The 17,321-nt window shown below is 37.8% G+C and overlaps 1 protein-coding gene across 1 annotated transcript in view; it reads left to right on the top strand.

Annotated features, from left to right (window-relative positions):
* Positions 1-1,341: 1,341 nt before the first annotated feature.
* Positions 1,342-17,321, top strand: part of AGMO (alkylglycerol monooxygenase) — a 139,198-nt gene continuing 123,218 nt past the window's right edge. Inside the window, exons 1-2 of the mRNA XM_087947305.1 lie at positions 1,342-3,678; positions 6,216-6,346. Coding sequence (XP_087803431.1) covers positions 3,547-3,678; positions 6,216-6,346 — 263 coding nt within the window. The 5' untranslated portion in view covers positions 1,342-3,546. The remainder of the gene's footprint in view (positions 3,679-6,215; positions 6,347-17,321) is intronic.

The following is a 17,321-nucleotide window of genomic DNA, read 5'->3' on the forward strand; positions in this document are numbered from 1 at the left end:
CCAATTTTATATTTGTAATAACAAATTGCAAGAAAAATATATGCAGCTTGTTTAAAGCATTAATTCTCCACAAAACTATGCCTACCTGACTATAGGGATGGTAATTTGGACATTTCCAGTTGTTTATGAAGATTAACCATTTATTTAGGTGACAACATAGGTCATTCACTATCTGCAAAACATTTTGCTGGCTACAGTATTAATCAAGCACAGATTAAAGGAACAGAATTAGGTACTAGGTTATGAAATCTTTCAAGCAGTACAAATATACCACTTTATGATTAGGTAATGATGAACTTGGAAATCTTTTGCAATTACAGGTATCATGTTTTAGCACCAGATTAGGGCATAGGGAATAATGAACACACAGATTCTTATCATATGAACAACAGATAGGAATACTTTGCAGTATTGCTACATTGATTACATAAATGAAGATCTAAACTAAAATGTACATTTTAAAATAAGATTCTTATTATGTAAAGCTATTTCCCATATTTAATATAACTTCAATTCTTATTCATACAAATTACTCCCAGTTCATATCTGGATGCAATTTCACTTTACTGTGAATTACTGCCAAGGCAAATGGTATTGCCCATCTCATTCTCACCCTGTCCAATCTTATTTAATGAGATTCAAACAAGAAACCTCTGGGTGTGTTCGGCTATAGAGTGGGTGGAGTTCTTTAGAGAAAACAAAAACATGATCTGCTTGATAATAACATTGGATCAGTTTCTTAATTTCTTCTAAGAATTTAATTTCTTGGGATACTGAAACAATCTTTTAGTCAGTAAGGGAATCCCAGCCTTTGAGATCTGTTTCTTTATTTTTAAATTGTAATACAAAGAATCTTAACAAAAGTTAACATTCATATGGAAGGCATCACAGCATAAACACTGTTTTCTATAAATTTCCCATAAATTTTAATGAATGATGGTTGTACATACAAATAGGTACTATTAGAGATTAGAAGAAAGATTACTGCCAATATCCTCGTTTGACTAGTAAATGAAGGAACTTTTTTAAGGAAAAGTGACAATATTATTAATTTTCCTAGACCACACAAATAGATACGATTTCCTTTAAAAAAAATTTTTTTTATTAAGTTTTCAAATTTTAAAAACATAAAACTTTATACATTGTTATCAACATCAAGACATCTTTTGCATCTCCTCACATTTTTCAGTATATGTGTTTACTTATTCCTTTACCATTACATCTTATTCTTGCTATAAATCAATATCTTTTATCCTTACATATCAATCTTCTCCATGGTATATTTACATATTCCCTCATTATTTTCCTAATTGCTATTTTCTTTTCTTTTTATTTCTAAACCACTCATACCAGGCATCCCAGGCCCTATAGTAAATTGAACCTTATCTGTCTTTTATTTTCATCATTAGCCTGTCCATCTCTATACAATCTATTATTATTTTTTATAACCATGCCTTCTGGTGGAACCCTTTTTTCCTTCCAGAGTTGTGCATATGAAATCCTTGCAGCTGTTAATATGTGTAACATGATATATCTATCTGTTTTATTGCATTTTTTGTTATTATACCTAATAAAAAAGTTTCTGGATTAAGTTCAATTTTCTGATTCATGATTTCTTCTATTCATTGTCTAATTGTATTCCAATATTTTTTTCACTACCTGGCATGTCCACCAGGTATGAAAATAAGTGCCTTTTTCTTTTCCACATTTCCAACAATTTGAGTCTAAATTAAACATTTTTGCCAGTCTAGCAGGGGGAAGGTGCCATCTGTAGAACATTTTGTATTGATTTTCCCTGTATGCTGTGGATGTAATTAGTTTGTAATTTAATCCCCACATTCTCTCCCAATTTTCCAGGTTTATATTATGGCCAGCATTTTTCACCCATACCAAAATAGATACGATTTCCATTCAACCCAACCTCAGCATTTGTACCATCAGGTAGATCAGCACATTTTATTCAAGGAAATAAAAATATTAGGCTATAACATCATCCCATAATTCCTTGACAGTGATGTCAAGATTTGGAGTTTTATCGATATAGAATAGAATAGATAGAATAGAATACTTTATTGGCCCAGTGTGATTGGACACACAAAGAATTTGTCTTGGTGTAAATACTCTCAGTATACATAAAAAGATACATTCGTTAAGAATCAAGAATCATAACATACAACACTTAATGATAGTCAAATCATACTAGGAAAAAGTCAATATAAATTGTAAGGATACAAGCAACAAAGTTACAGTCCTACAATCACAAGGGGATAGGAGGGGATGGGTGATAAGGAGTGATGAGAAGATTAACAGTTATAGTAGTGCAGACTTTGTAATAGTTGAACAGTATTGAGGGAATTATTTGTTTAGCAGAGTGATATATACCCAATAGCAATAGCACTTAGACTTATATATTGCTTTACAGTGTTTTACAGCCCTCTCTAAACAGTTTACAGAGTCAGCATATTGCCCCCGACAATTTGGGCCCTCATTTTATCCACCTCAGAAGGATGGAAGGCTGAGTCAACCTTGAGTCTGGTGAGATTTGAACTGCCAAATTGCAGGCAGCTGGCAGGCAGCAGACGTAACCTGCAGTACTGCCCTCTAACTGTGTCATTGTGGGTCATTGGGTCACTGACTTCAATAAGCAAAGAAAAAAACATAAAGGAAATCCAACAAGAAAATGGAAGGAAGCTTAAAGGAGAATTCAAATAACGAGAATGTTTATTTAGCATTGGACTTAGTGTCTACACTTCATTTATTGTGATTTCTCTTCTGTAGCAAATTCCATATTGGAGACCACAATAATAGAACCCAAACTCTGATCATATTGTAAATATGCAAATTTAGAGAAATTCCTGGCCATTTACTGCAACACAGTGAGATATTCCTTTCACCAGAAATGATGGGTGGGAATATTACAGGCCAATATCCTTTTGGAAGGATGTGGCATTCGGGAACTACTACAGCCACATTCTGTGGCACTAGCCTATGTCATTTTCATCAAACCCTTAAAATGGATGATGCTGGAGGAATGGGAAACCTTGCATTTTTAACAGACTGCCTTAATTTCCATACACTAATATGTTAGTTGTGTTTCGAGTTCTGTTTACAGAAGATATCTTCTAATAGACTCCCATTAGTTAAAGATGCTCAATGGTGCAAAGCATATTTTTACAAATAACATCTTCAAACCAATTCACAATTGCAAAAATATTAAAATACTCCCCGTGTAGTTTAAAATGACTCTTACATTAAGCCAAAAACCGGGACCATTCATTCTAGACAGTGAACCAGTATTTACTTAACGTTATCTCTTTGATCTTATGCCTAAAGCTTTCCTCCCTATGTCATATGACGCCACGCCTGCGAAACTAATCGCATTCCGAAACTAATTGTTTTCTAGCCTGTGAATTGAACTTTCTTCCAGTTGACAGAGCTAAAATATCTCCGTATCCACATCGGATTGTCTCTCTGATTCCTGCTTCGCTTCAAAGAGGGGGCGCTACTTTCTAGAAGCCGGGGTGCAAACGTTTTAGGCCCACAAGCATGGCAGCCACTGCCGCCACCCCTAAACAGTCTCTCTCTGTTTTTCAGGAGTTCCGCTCCATATTTTACGTTCTTGGCCCCAACGAGAGCTCTTTCCGCAGCGTCGAGGAAGTTCCCGATTACGTGGACAAGGTGAGAGCTCCTAATCCCACCTTCCTAAATGCCCCCCTCTCCTTTCTGTGCAACAAATTTCTGCTACAGTTGCGAAGCTTGCTGCGTTTGGAAAACGCAGCGGTTTGGGAATGTCTGGGTTAAAAACGGCACCTTGAAAATTCACTTTTGAATCCTCAACATGGAACGAAAAGTTCCTCTGGATTTTTTTTTTCCAGTTTTAGCAAGTGTTTTCTCCAGATTCTTTCCGCCCCTCCCTACTCTCCCGCCTCTGCGAGTAGAAGGAAATCACCTAATCGCTTATAAGAAGACTTTGTCTTTTGGAGTTAGGCAGTAATCTTTAGCCAACCTTAGTTGATTCCCAAAGAAGCTGCGTTTGAATGGCAGAAGATTCAGGACGCGTGCTCGTGATTAATCTGGGAATTTAAAAAAATAATACCCCAGGAGGGGGGGGGGAACTGGTGTTAAGAAAACTACATGAAGATGTTTAATGAAGTCACCAGGAATCAAACTGAACTGAAAGGAGACTTACCTTACTTGAAGGGATGTAAATTTGCCCTGATTTCTTAATTGTGTTTTGTGTTTTCCTATGTTACGTTTCTTTATTATTTTTAAGCCAAATCACGGCTTAGAACAATGTAGAAATCCAGTTCTGCCTTTCACAGCATATTTTCATATTTCTCCCTAAGGATGGAATCTGAGGTTATATCTATAAGTATAGATAGAATGCAAAGAAGTACTATCACTGAAATGAAAAACACTGCACTGGTTGATAGGAAACAGTATGCCTTTTTGTCATGTTACTTCAAAACATATTAATTCTTTATTAATATTGGTGCAAATGGTTATTAGTCCAAATTAGTCAAAAATCAGTGTTTTCAATCTTTTTGAATTTTTTCAAGGATACTCTCACAGAATGCATTGCAATAATTCAATACAATCAGCTAAGAAACATCTGGTTTCTTAGCTGATAATTCTTAGCTCAATGTAACTATATGTATTAAAAAGTTAATTTATGCAGCACTAGATCTGTGATGGCACTTCCAAAGCAGTCTGGAAAACATTATATTAGTGTGATCACTTGTTATGGCTATATATAAAGAGTCTTTTCCAACCTGTGCTAGAATTAAAGCTCCCAGAATGGCAAGCTATCATAAGGACTAAAGTAGGCCATCAGAAATTTCACAGAATGCAAGTGTTTTGAATGGAAGAGGAGACATATGTTTGGAGTCTAACCCATTCCCCATTCCCCCTGCAATTGAAATAGGGGAAAAAATCTAGTTGGCATTAATTGGCATCTTTTCTCCATTAAAAAAAATCAGTTGGCATTGATTGGGATATATTCAGTATTCTAACCCTGGAAATGATTAGGATTTTTAAATTGAACTTTGAATAACATCATTAATTACCTCTTTCCTGTAGCCTAATATATAAAGATTGTTTTCCTGCCCTTAATCAGAATCAGATATGAATAATACAGATGCATGTTACATATTTTCTGACCATGAAGGGCCAGAATCAGAGATGGTATTCAGCAGGTTCTGACCAGTTCTGGACCCATAGTGGAAATTTTGAGTAGTTCAAAGAACCGGCAAATACCACCTCTGACTGGCCTCAACTCCATCTGCCTCCTGAGTCCCAGCTGATCGGCTGGGTCTTCTTTTGTTGCCCTGCACAGGAGAACTGAGTTGGAAAGCAGGTTAATGGGGTGGGGAGCGAATGGGATTTTGCAGTAACCTTCCCCCAGGAGTGGGGAGAGAATGGAGATTTTACACTATCTTTCCCCTGCTACACCGACCAAGCCACAGCCACCAAGCCATGCCATGCCCACCAAGCCACACCTACAGAACTGGTAGTAAAAAAATTTGTATCCCACCCCTTGAATCCCACCCCTTTGGCTCTAGATCAGGCTGAATAGAGATGTACATGGATTGAGTTTTCAGCATCTTTTGTAAACAAAAATTTATCTACAATGATGCACTCATTAAGATATACGGATAATGCTGTATATCAGTGATCCCCAACCTTTTTGACGCTGCGGCCCGGTACTGGCATCAGCTGGGCGCCGCGGCCCGGTACCGGCATCAACTGGGCGCCGCCATCTTTTTGACGAAAAAATCTTTTCGTCAAAAGATGGCGGCATACTTACCGTGAGCTTTTTCGGGTAGAAATGGCTTTCTACCGGAAAAGCTCACCGAAGCACTTTTTACCAAAAAAGATGGCGGCGCCCAGCAACCAGCGGCCCGGTAAGACTTGTTCCGCGGACTGGTACCGGTCCGCGGACCGGCGGTGTGGGGACCCCTGCTGTATATAATGCTGTATAAGTAATACCAAAATATGTATGTTTGAATTTACATCGGGGGTGTCAAACTCGTGATTCACGGGCGGGATGTGTCACATGCTGGCCAAACCCACCCCAGTTTAGTGAAGTGGAAAAAAAGTCACGATATATCATGTGATGATGTGATGGCACGAGTTTGACACCGCTGGTTTAGATCATTACTGGACAGCAAAAACTTAATTTTTTACTTTGTTGATGTCTGTTCCCTTTCATTTAGGCAACTCCCTTGTTCATTACACTTATTTTGCTGGAGATCATAATTAAGTGGGTCCAGAAGAAACATTTCTCATTCTTCTATAACGATGATATAACATCTTTATCTGCAGGTATCTTCTCAAGACTCCCAGAGTAAGTTCAATCTGTTGTATAGTTTGGTTGACTCAGATTTAGAGAGGAGAAATGGAAAATTATGAAATTCCATATATAAGTACCTGCGAAAACTTAAACTTGTCAATCGCTTACAAGATAATAGGTATAAGTATATACATAGTTATGAATACATGAAATGGGTACATATAAGAAAAATAAAAGAAACAATAGGACAGGGACGGTAGGCATGTTGGTGCGCTTATGCACGCCCCCTACAGACCTCTGAGGAAAGGGGTGAGGTCAATAGTAAACAGTCTAAGGTTAAAAATTTTGGGGTTTGGGGAAGAAACCACAGAGTCAGGAAGAGTATTCCAGACATTGACCACTCTGTTGCTGAAGTATTTCCTGCAATCAAGTTTGGTGGGGTTAACCTTGAGTTTGTATCTATTGTGTGTTCTTGTGTTGTTATGGTTGAAGCTGAAGTATTCATTGACAGGTAAGTCATTGCAATGTATGATTTTATATACCATACTTAGATCAGACAGAAGACGGTGTAATTCAAGGTTTTCTAGGTCTAGAATTTCAAGTCTGGTGGCATAAGGTATTCTACAGCGAGTAGAGGAGTGGAGAACTCTTCTTGTGAAATATTTCTGGACTTTCTCAACTGTGCTAATATCAGATACGTAATGTGGGTTCCAGACTGATGAGCTGTATTCGAGTATTGGTCTAGCAAATGTTTTGTATGCTCTAGTTATTAGTGTGATATTACCAGAGAAAAAGCTACGTAGGATTAGGTTAACAACTCTTAATGCCTTTTTGGCTATGTAGTTACAGTGGGCTCTAGCACTTAGATCATTAGAGATGAGTATTCCAAGGTCCTTTCCAGAGCTTGGATCATCAACAAGGTCTTGACTATTCAGCTTGTATTTTATTTTCTGATTTTTTTTTTGCCAATATATAAGATAGAGCATTTATTTGTTGAGATTTGAAGTTGCCATTTGTTTGACCATTCTGATACGTAGTCAAGATCTTTTTGAAGGGTAGCAGTATTGTCTGTGGTATTGAACAGTTTCACATCATCAGTGAAGAGAACGCAGTTGCTCTTAATATGATCACAGAGATCATTTATGTACAGTATGAAGAGAGTTGGTCCTAGAACACTGCCTTGGGGGACATTACTATTGACAGGTACAGAATTTGATAGGACGCTCCCAATTTTGACCATTTGTTGTCTGTTTGACAGGAATGCTTCTATCCAGTTATGCAGTTTTCCAGAGATACCATAAGATTTTAGTTTTAGGAGTAGTTTGTCATGTACCACTGAATCAAAGGCTTTACAGAAGTCTATGTAGATTGTGTCTATTGTTTTGCCCTGATCGAGTTGTGTGGTCCATATGTTTTTGCAGTGTAAGAGTTGCAGATTACAGAATAGTTTTTTCCTGAAACCAAATAGTTTATTAGAGAGTAGGTTGTTTGTCTCTAAGTGGAGGATAATGGATTGGTTAATAATTGATTCCATGACTTTACAGGTGACCCAGCATAAGGAGATTGGTCTGTAATTTTCAACTAGGCTGGTTCAAAAAGGTCTCCCTTTTTGAAGATGTTGATTACCATGGCTTGTGAGCATAGGTTAGGCAAGGAGCTGGTCCTGAAAGATTTTTCAAAGATTATGCTTAGAGGTTCTGCTATGGCAGTGGATAGCTTTTTTAAGAAGTAGAATATTCTGTCCGGTCCAATAGATAGAGATGGTTTTAAATTGGGTAGTGCTTTTTCAACATTGTCTTCTGTAAAATCGATATGTAATAGATCATTGTAGTTTTCTGTGGTTTGGCTAGGAAATACTGAGCATGATCCACTGCTTTTTACAAATTGTATGTATGTATGTATGTATGTATGTATGTATGTATGTATGTATGCATGTATCTATCTATCTATCTATCTATCTATCTATCTATCTATCTATCTATCTATCTATCTATCTATCATCTATCTATTTGTTTTCTGAGGTTTTCGCGGGTATTTGTATGTGGATTTTTGGTTATTCGGGTTTTCTCCCGTGTAAAATTGGAAGTATTTTGGCGACGTTTCGATGAAATCTCATTCGTCATCATACACACACACACACACACATGCGCGCGCGCGCACACACACACACACACACACACACACACACACACACACACACACACACATATATATATATATATATATATATATATATATATATATATATATATATATATATATATATATATATATGTGGATCTTTAGTTATTTGGGTTTTCTTCCGTGTACAATTGGAAGTATCTAGGCGACGTTTCGATGAAGTCTCATTCATCATCTTCAGGCTTGTGTCTTGGCTTTGTGCTTCTCAGAGTAATGTGAGCTTGCAGATGCTTCTTCCTTTTAACTGCTAGTGGGGGTGTGACTTGATTGGGTGGGGGCTTGGCTGTGTTCTGATTGGGTGGGGTGTGTTCTCATTGGTTGGGGTTTGGCTGTGTTCTGATTGGTTGGGGGTTTGGCTGTGTTCTGATTGGCTGGGGGTGTGTTCTGTTCAGGTGGGGGCTTGGTTGTGCTCAGGTTAGTCTTAGTTGCTGGGGGATTTGAGCTGGTGAGCTGTGACCTTGCTGTTTGGCTTCGCATTCATGGTCATGCCACATCTTCATGGTGGGCGTCTGTTTGCTTCATGTATGGGTGGGAGGGGTTTGAAGCGGGTAGTGATGCAGCTGCGGTACGGCTTCTGGTCCATGGTCGTGTCTCATCTTCTGGATATTTTTCTGTTTGTGCAGAATGCTGTTTTAATGTTATGTTTTTGGAGGATCTTGCTGATTTTGTCTGTAGTGCCTTTTATATATTGGAGGAGCGCTTTGCCGTTCTCTTGTTCTCTGTCTTGGATTTTGGTTGGGGTTTCTTTTTGGATTAGGTGGGTAATCTTTCTTTGGAATCCATTGGCTGTTAGTACATTAGTGAGAGTGTGTAGTTCGGTTTTTAGGTGTTGTTCATCGTCTAAGTATTTTGTTCTGGAAATGAGTGTCTCGGCTACGGAATTGATCTGTGCTGGGTGGTGGTGTGAGAGTGCGTGTAGATAGCGGTTAGTATGTGTTTTCTTCTGGTAGATGGTGTGTCCTAGGGAGCCATTGGATTTTTTGTATACTAAGACATCTAGGAAAGGAAGTTGATTGTTAGCTTCTGTTTCCATGATGTACAAACAGAAAATGCAGAAACAGAAAAATATCCACCATCCTAAGAAACCCTAAAGACAAAATCGAGTTAGAAAACCAAGGAGTATACGAAATCCCTTGCACCGCCTGCCCCACCACATACGTTGGACAAACGAACAGAAGAATAAGTGTACGCATTGAAGAACATAAGAACTCAATCAAAAAAGAAGAACCGACCTCTTCCCTGGTCCAACACCTCAAAGCCATAGGACATGAGATTGACTTTAAAAATACCAGAACTATCGCCAAAACTGAACACTTCAACAACAGAATAATCAGAGAAGCCATAAAGATAGAAAAACGCCCACACAGCATGAATAAACGAGACGATACCTCAGCCTACCAGCCATTTGGAAACCCGCCCTCATGAACAAACGAGTACCTAACATGAAGAATGACACCAGACCCACACACACAAGGGCCACACAAGAAAGCAGACTCACACCCACATATAAGGTGAGACAGGACCACGGACCAGAAGCCGTACCGCAGTTGCATCACTACCCACTTCAAACCCCTCCCACCCGTACATGAAGTGAACAGACACCCACCAAGAAGATGTGGCACAACCACGAACGCGAAGCCAAACAGCAGGATCACAGCTCACCAGCTCAAATCCCCCAGCAACTAAGACTAACCTGAGCACAACCAAGCCCCCACCTGAACACAACACACCCCCAGCCAATCAGAACACAGCCAACCCCCCAACCAATCAGAACACAGCCAAACCCCCAACCAATAAGAACACACCACCACCCAATCAGAACACAGCCAAGCCCCCACCCAATCAAGTCACACCCCCACTAGCAGTTAAAAGGAAGAAGCATCTGCAAGCTCACATTACTCTGAGAAGCACAGAGCCGAAGACACAAGCCTGAAGATGATGAATGAGACTTCATCGAAATGTCGCCTAGATACTTCCAATTGTACGCGGGAGAAAACCCGAATAACCAAAGATCCACATACAAATACCTGCAAAAACCTCAGAAAATATATATATGATTCTGTGGCTGGGGTTTTCTATAGTGGCCCCAAAGATAAAATTGACCTGGAAAACCAAGGCATATACGAAGTCCCCTGTGCATCATGCCCTGCCACATACATTGGACAGACCAATAGAAGAATAAGTACCCGCCTGGATGAACACAAAAATGCAGTCAAAAAGCTGGAACATACTTCCTCACTAGTCCAACACATGGAAGCCACAGGTCATAGCATCAACTTCAATGGCACCAAAACCCTAGCCACTATAGAAAACCCCAGCCACAGAATCATCAGAGAAGCCATAGAGATTGAAAAAAGACCAGAAAGCATGAATAGAAGAGATGATTCCACCAGGCTGTCAATCATTTAGAAGCCTGCACTCACAAACAAAAAAATCTCCACACCAGTAGCCAGACAAGCACCTGGGCACAAACAGATCCCCCCTGATACCTCCAGCTCAAACATACCCCAACCAGGCACCCAGATGAAACCTAGCTTCCTAACAAATGAAAGCCGTCCATTTACCCGGAGCCAAGCTGCACTAAAGGCCTCCAATAAAGGAATACAATGCTGCCAGCCAATCAAGATACAAAAAGAGCCACAAAACAGACAAAAGATATTAGAAACACCAATCAAGCAGAACACAGCAAACTCCAAGACCAATAAACAAAGACCAAGACTCCCAACCAATCAGAATGAAGAAAAAACCATTCTGGCACAGCAATAGGCTGCCCCAAATTTAAATCTGAAACCACTATAAAAGTCTGACTCACAGATGAACACTATACAGAAGCCTGATGATGGCAGATGAGATTCTGCCAAAACGTTGCTACATCTTTAAAAAGCACAACTACAATGACATGGGAAAATACCCGAACAAAGCTGAATACCATACATGTAAGTACCCGCGAAAACTTAAGAAAACAAATATGTATGTATATGTATATGTGCATGTATATGTATATGTATATGTATATGTATGTATGTATATATATATATGTGTGTGTGTGTGTGTGTGTATATGTATGTATGTATGTATGTATATATTCTTAAGTTTTCGCGGGTATCTATATGTATGGTATTCAGCTGTGTTCGGGTATTTTCCCACGTCATTATAGTTGTGCTTTTAAAGTTGTAGCAACATTTCGGCAGAATCTCATCTGGGAAAATACCCGAACAAAGCTGAATACCATACATGTAAGTACCTGTGAAAACTTAAGAATATATATATATATATGTGTGTGTGTGTGTGTGTGTGTGTGTGTGTGTGTGTGTGGTTTATGAAAACCATTTAGAAAAACTGCACATAAAATAGCTTATTGTATAATATAATAGCTTTAAAAAACTATTGAGACATGTAGCTAATAATATGCTACAGATCAGAGGTGTCAAACTCAAGGCTTGCAGGCCAGACTCAGTACATAGAGTGCTTAAATCTGGTCCATGGGGCCAGCCTGGAAATAGCATAGGACCAGCCTGTGGTGCTTCTGGCAGCCAAAATGGGGTTTGGAGGGCTGCATGCAGGAGGCTGTCGAGACTGTGTATGGGCTATAGGGTGCTCCACGCATCCTCCGTGCCCTATTTTGGCCATCAGGGTCTTGTCCCCCACCCTGGTTGGATCGCAGAGAAGTACAAGGCTGATCTGGCCCTCAAATAAATCCAGTTTGATACCCTTGCTATAGAAGGTTCTTCACATCTATTTCAAGTTATGTTCCAAACTCATGTAGAGCACTTATGTCAAATATTTAAAAGCCTTACAATGAAACTAGTTAGCAGTTTAATTAATTCAAAAGTTAAACAATGAATTATTTATTCATAGAGCACTTAGTTGTACAAACAAAGAAATAAAAAGACCATTTATCTGTATTTGTAATTCAGACATTTGAATCTTACAAAATAATGAAGCCAATTTATGGAAGTAAAACTATTTGTTACTTCTATTCTTCTCTGCAGTCTGTGATACTCAGAAAGGCGGAATCCTAATAAACAGGGATAGCACTGATAACAAAGAAATAGGAAATGGAAAAATTGCCTTTCTTTAATTCCATGTAAATAATCTTCAAATATAAACACCAAATTACTTTAGATGGTCCTTAATACACACAGGCAAGGACCACAGCCAAATAATGAAGAAGCATATTTTTATAATCAACCTACCCTTGTCAGCCCAGTTGATAGGCCCGGTCTGATCACATGCTTTCCGATCGTCTAGAACTGTGATGGTGAACTAGAACTATGGCATGCATGCCACAGGTGGTACACAGAGCCATTTGTGCCGGCATGCGAGCTGCAGGCAAACTTACCTCACTGCGTATATGTGTGCCTCACAGCTGATTTTCATCCGGTTTGAGGCCTTTTTTGGCCTCCCAAAGGCTTGAGGAAGGCTTCTGCAGGCTTCTACAAGCTTTGTAGGCCGAAATCTAGCCCCATTCCATCACTTCTGGTATTTTTGGAAATACAGGAAGTGACAAAACAAGGCTAGATTTCGGCCTACAAAGCTTGTAGAAGCCTGCAGAAGCCTTCCTCAAGCCTTTGGGAGGCTGAAAAAGGCCTCAAACCAGCCGAAAATCAGTTGTGAGGTGCAGCGCAGGTAAGGGGGTGGGGTGGGTGGGGTTGCATGCGCATGCATAGGGATGTGGGGGAGTGCACATTGCCTTCTGGATGCTGGCATGTGATGAGCGTGCAAGGATATGCACAATTTTTGGCACAGGAGCCCAAAAAGTTTAGCCACCACTGGTCTAGAATCTATTATAAGCCCTAAACATTTAAAGTTAGTTAAGCCCTTATTGTCACCGAAGCGTGCTCAACATTAACCCGCCCTCCATGTCTCCCTTATCAGTTCTCCTATTTCAAAAGAATTGCAACATAACTGTGGAAAAGAACATTTCCCAAGTGAAAGAAACATTCATGAAAGAAAAACATCAAAGCAGATACATTCTTGCAAACTTGACTATTTTCTTTGTTCATGGAGGCTTGAGAACAGCTACAAATGCTACAATGTATTAAATGGTCTCTTGCCAAATCTAGTCCTGGAAAGAGAGGCTTTTTTTGAGAGTTAAGGCTTATGGGAAATCATCAGCAATACAATTGAAAAGCAAATTTAAATATGGCTGTACCTTGGATAAGTAGTTCATTAACTATATGCTAGTCTATATAATGAAAAATTACAACTTATTATATTGTATCCCACAAAAGCACATAAGTAAACATGACAAAGAGAAAAACCCAGCATAATCAATTAAAAGATGCTGTTATGTCCTTACAGAAACCCGAGTAATAATGAAAAGAATAAGAGCACAAAAAGAAGGGGAAAAGAGATTATTAAAGGAAAGTACACAAAGGGAGTCTGGATTTGTAGACAACAAAAGGGTAGTTTTAAACAGTTTGTTTATTTTATTCAAAATAAAAGGAAAAGAAACAGCATGGCTGCTACTTTTATGGTAAAATATTTATCCATGTAGTTGGAAGGAGTTAAGATTCACTTCAATTCTCACCCACATACATCTACTGCTCAGTTTGATACTGACATACAAGAGGATTCAATAGCCCCCAAAGCCTTTTCTAAAATGATATCATGAATGAGCTATCACTGCTCTGTAATACTAGTTGTAGTTTTGATTGTTTTGATGGACCAGCATTTATAATATTTTGTTTCTAAAATATATTTTAAATGTTGAATTTTTAAAAGACTACATAATTACTTTTTAAAATCATAATTATAGGTAGAAACATGATTTATTCACTAAATATATTTTTGTACCTTCATGAGTAGAAAAATTCAATGCCTTCCTGGGTTACTCGTGGGATTATACAGGAGACAGGTGTGTAGGCCTCAATAATATGAAATGAGGGCATGCGCCATTTATCACTGATCCTTTTACAGCAGAGTATCTGCAATGGCAGGCAGTGTATTACATAGCTGATCTTTGACTCGGAAATCTTTTGCAGTTCTATAATATATTGGAGTCCATTCCTCTGCTTAATGGCTCGAAAAGTAGCCCAGTATTATTTCATATAAAAGAATGACAACTTTACAGCTTCCTTCTAAGCAACTTTCTCGGAGGGAAGTATTGCATTTAGCAGAATTTAAGCAAGCCAAGCACTGGAAATGTCATTTTCTCCCCTACATATATTCAGAATTAAGTTCTTTTGAGTACTCTAAGTAATCCAGGTAACTATAGAACTTAGTTACAGTACTTGGAAACATTTAGTGATATAAAACAAAGAGAGAAAAGGTGAAACATAATAGACTCTAAGCTACAACCATTGCATTAATATAAATTTTTTACCACTAAGATCACCTTTAATCAATACAAGCTTCATTAAAGCAATTTGGAAAACCATTATTCTACAATATGATATGTAAATATGAAAATATGTAATGATTTTAATCCAATAAAGCAACATTTATAAAATTCTCAATGGGATATTACTGAGACATATAATCAAAAACATAAATCAGTTTTATTTATTATAGTTCTTAAAATATGTGTGATCAATCTGCCTATTTAACTTCATCCTGCTCTCAACAAGAAATAAGAGGCACAATTAGGTTTATGGTCTAGAAGTTGCTCATTGAATAATATAAAAGATATTATGTTCACTGCTTCAGTACTATTAGAAATATGTAATTGTGCTTTTTAAAATAATGATTTTACAGATTGCTTTATTAAAACTTGTATAATTGTATTGATAAAGATGTTGCTGAGTGTTGAGGTAATTCCCCATTAGGAGAATGAGCGCATACAGGGAGACATATTTGAGAGTAGTGTTTGAATAATACACACACAGCACACAGATACACTGTACAGTAAATGTAGGTTTTTACTTCCAGAAAGGTTTAAGCAAAGTTCAAAATAGGCAGCCCAAAGTCACTCACAGGTAAATCAGTCAGTTTTTCAATCCAGGGATAATTCAATAACAAAGTCCAGTGTCAAAAAAAAACAGTTCAGTATCAGACTTACATCAAATCCAGGAATATCAGTCAATTAGGAAAAATGGAGGAACAGCAATACTTTCCAACAGAAGGAAACAGAGAGACACTCACACTCTCTTCTAAGACGAAGGCAAAACAACCCAGGTTTGTGGCTCCATCTTATGGCCGTTTGAGAAACCACACCTAATTACAGTTTTGCATTTTCTTAAAGATACAGTTTTAAAATGTTTATCCTGGTTTATATATTTATAACCCAAATAGCTGTTAGGTGACTCATATTCCTAACACTGAGTCTGCAAATTACGATAGTTTCCTGGTTAAATATTGATGCAGAAATATTTGCAGCAACCTTGGCACAAATATTATAGTTGAAATATCTCTGAATATTAGTAACTTGGGTTTGGTAGTCATGTTGTTGGTTTGAGGTCCGAGCTTGGCGATTTGGTTGCAAACGTTTCGTCCCCATTTGAGGAGATATCTTCAGTATGCTTTCAATTGTTCTTGTCTGGGGGAGCACTGGCCTTTAAATAGCTTTCTGGATCCTGGTCTGATTTTGGTTGTGTGATTGGCTGGCTGTAGTTATAACCCTTGATTTTAAGTACCATCTGTGTGATATAAATTAGTGCTGTTATTGTTGTTTGGATGTCTTCTGATGATGTCATGGTCTGGTTTCGGGTTGATTTGATCAGCTGCATGTGATGTGGTCTGATTTCTTGTGATCTGTCGAGTTATAACTTTGTTTGCAGTGTGATTCTTCGTTGGCCTTTAAATGCTGCCTTCTGGATTGTAGTTGATATTGTTCTTTCATTCTAAATTGTTGGTACATTGGGTTGATGTCAATGTGTCTGTTTATTGATTTATTAGTGGAAAATTAGGCTTCCAGGAATTTCCTTATTGAGGCACTCAATATTTTTTCTTTTTTAGTGGTATTGTGTTGGACTGGATTTTACTGTCATATTTTTCAAAGTTTCCTATACTTCTTGACTTTTTAAAGATGAACAGTTGGAAGGTCCCTTGTAGGTCATCTAGTCCAACCCCATTACTCCCTACTACTGTGATATGTTTCCTACATATATTTGTTAATTGATTAGCAAAGAGATCATCTATTTTTTTTGCTTGGTTGGGTGGCCTATAGCAATGTCATTCTTTTTTTACTTTTATATTGACCCATATGGATTCTTGGAGGTTTTCATCCTTGATTTCATGCATTTCTATAGCGATGTAATGATCATTTATATATAACACAACTCCACCTCCTATTTGTTAGGTCTGTTTCTTTTGAACAGTTTCATAATGGGAACTATATAATAATCTGCCTTCAGGTACTAAAACTTTATAATTATTTAATAATAATGAAGTACTAATACTTCATGTACCAATATTGCCTTCATATACTAGTACCCAAGTGCACAAACTTTTGCAATGCTTCAAAAGTATGCAGTTGGGTTCAGAAGTTTCTTTAATTTTTTCTATTTAGTATTACTAAACATTAATCCACACTTTAAATGAATTATCATCTATAGACAAAAACTAAGCAGATTTAAAAATTAAAAATATGTTTTGTTCCTCCAAAATACAAATAGTTATTCCCATCAGTGCCTTTCAGCCACTCCATTCTCAGGTAACCCAGCAGAAATTGTTATAATAATATTTTAGTTGAACCCATTGTATCAAGAGACATTGCAGTATAAATCATTAACAGCTGAGGGACAGATTAACATGCTATTGATAGTATTTTCTCCTAAGGTTAATTCTCCTTTTTTTCCCCCACATAGCAGTTGAAATTTGTGATATTCTTAGAAAATTTGTCATTGACACTTTTCCTTAGTAGTTAAAGCAGAATTCTAGGTATAGAAGAAAATAAATAAATAAT

This window comes from Notechis scutatus, chromosome Z, assembly GCF_049901735.1.
Source record: "Notechis scutatus isolate UNSWTSFEM ecotype Mainland chromosome Z, rNotScu1.2, whole genome shotgun sequence".
NCBI classification, from domain to species: Eukaryota; Metazoa; Chordata; class Lepidosauria; order Squamata; family Elapidae; genus Notechis; species Notechis scutatus.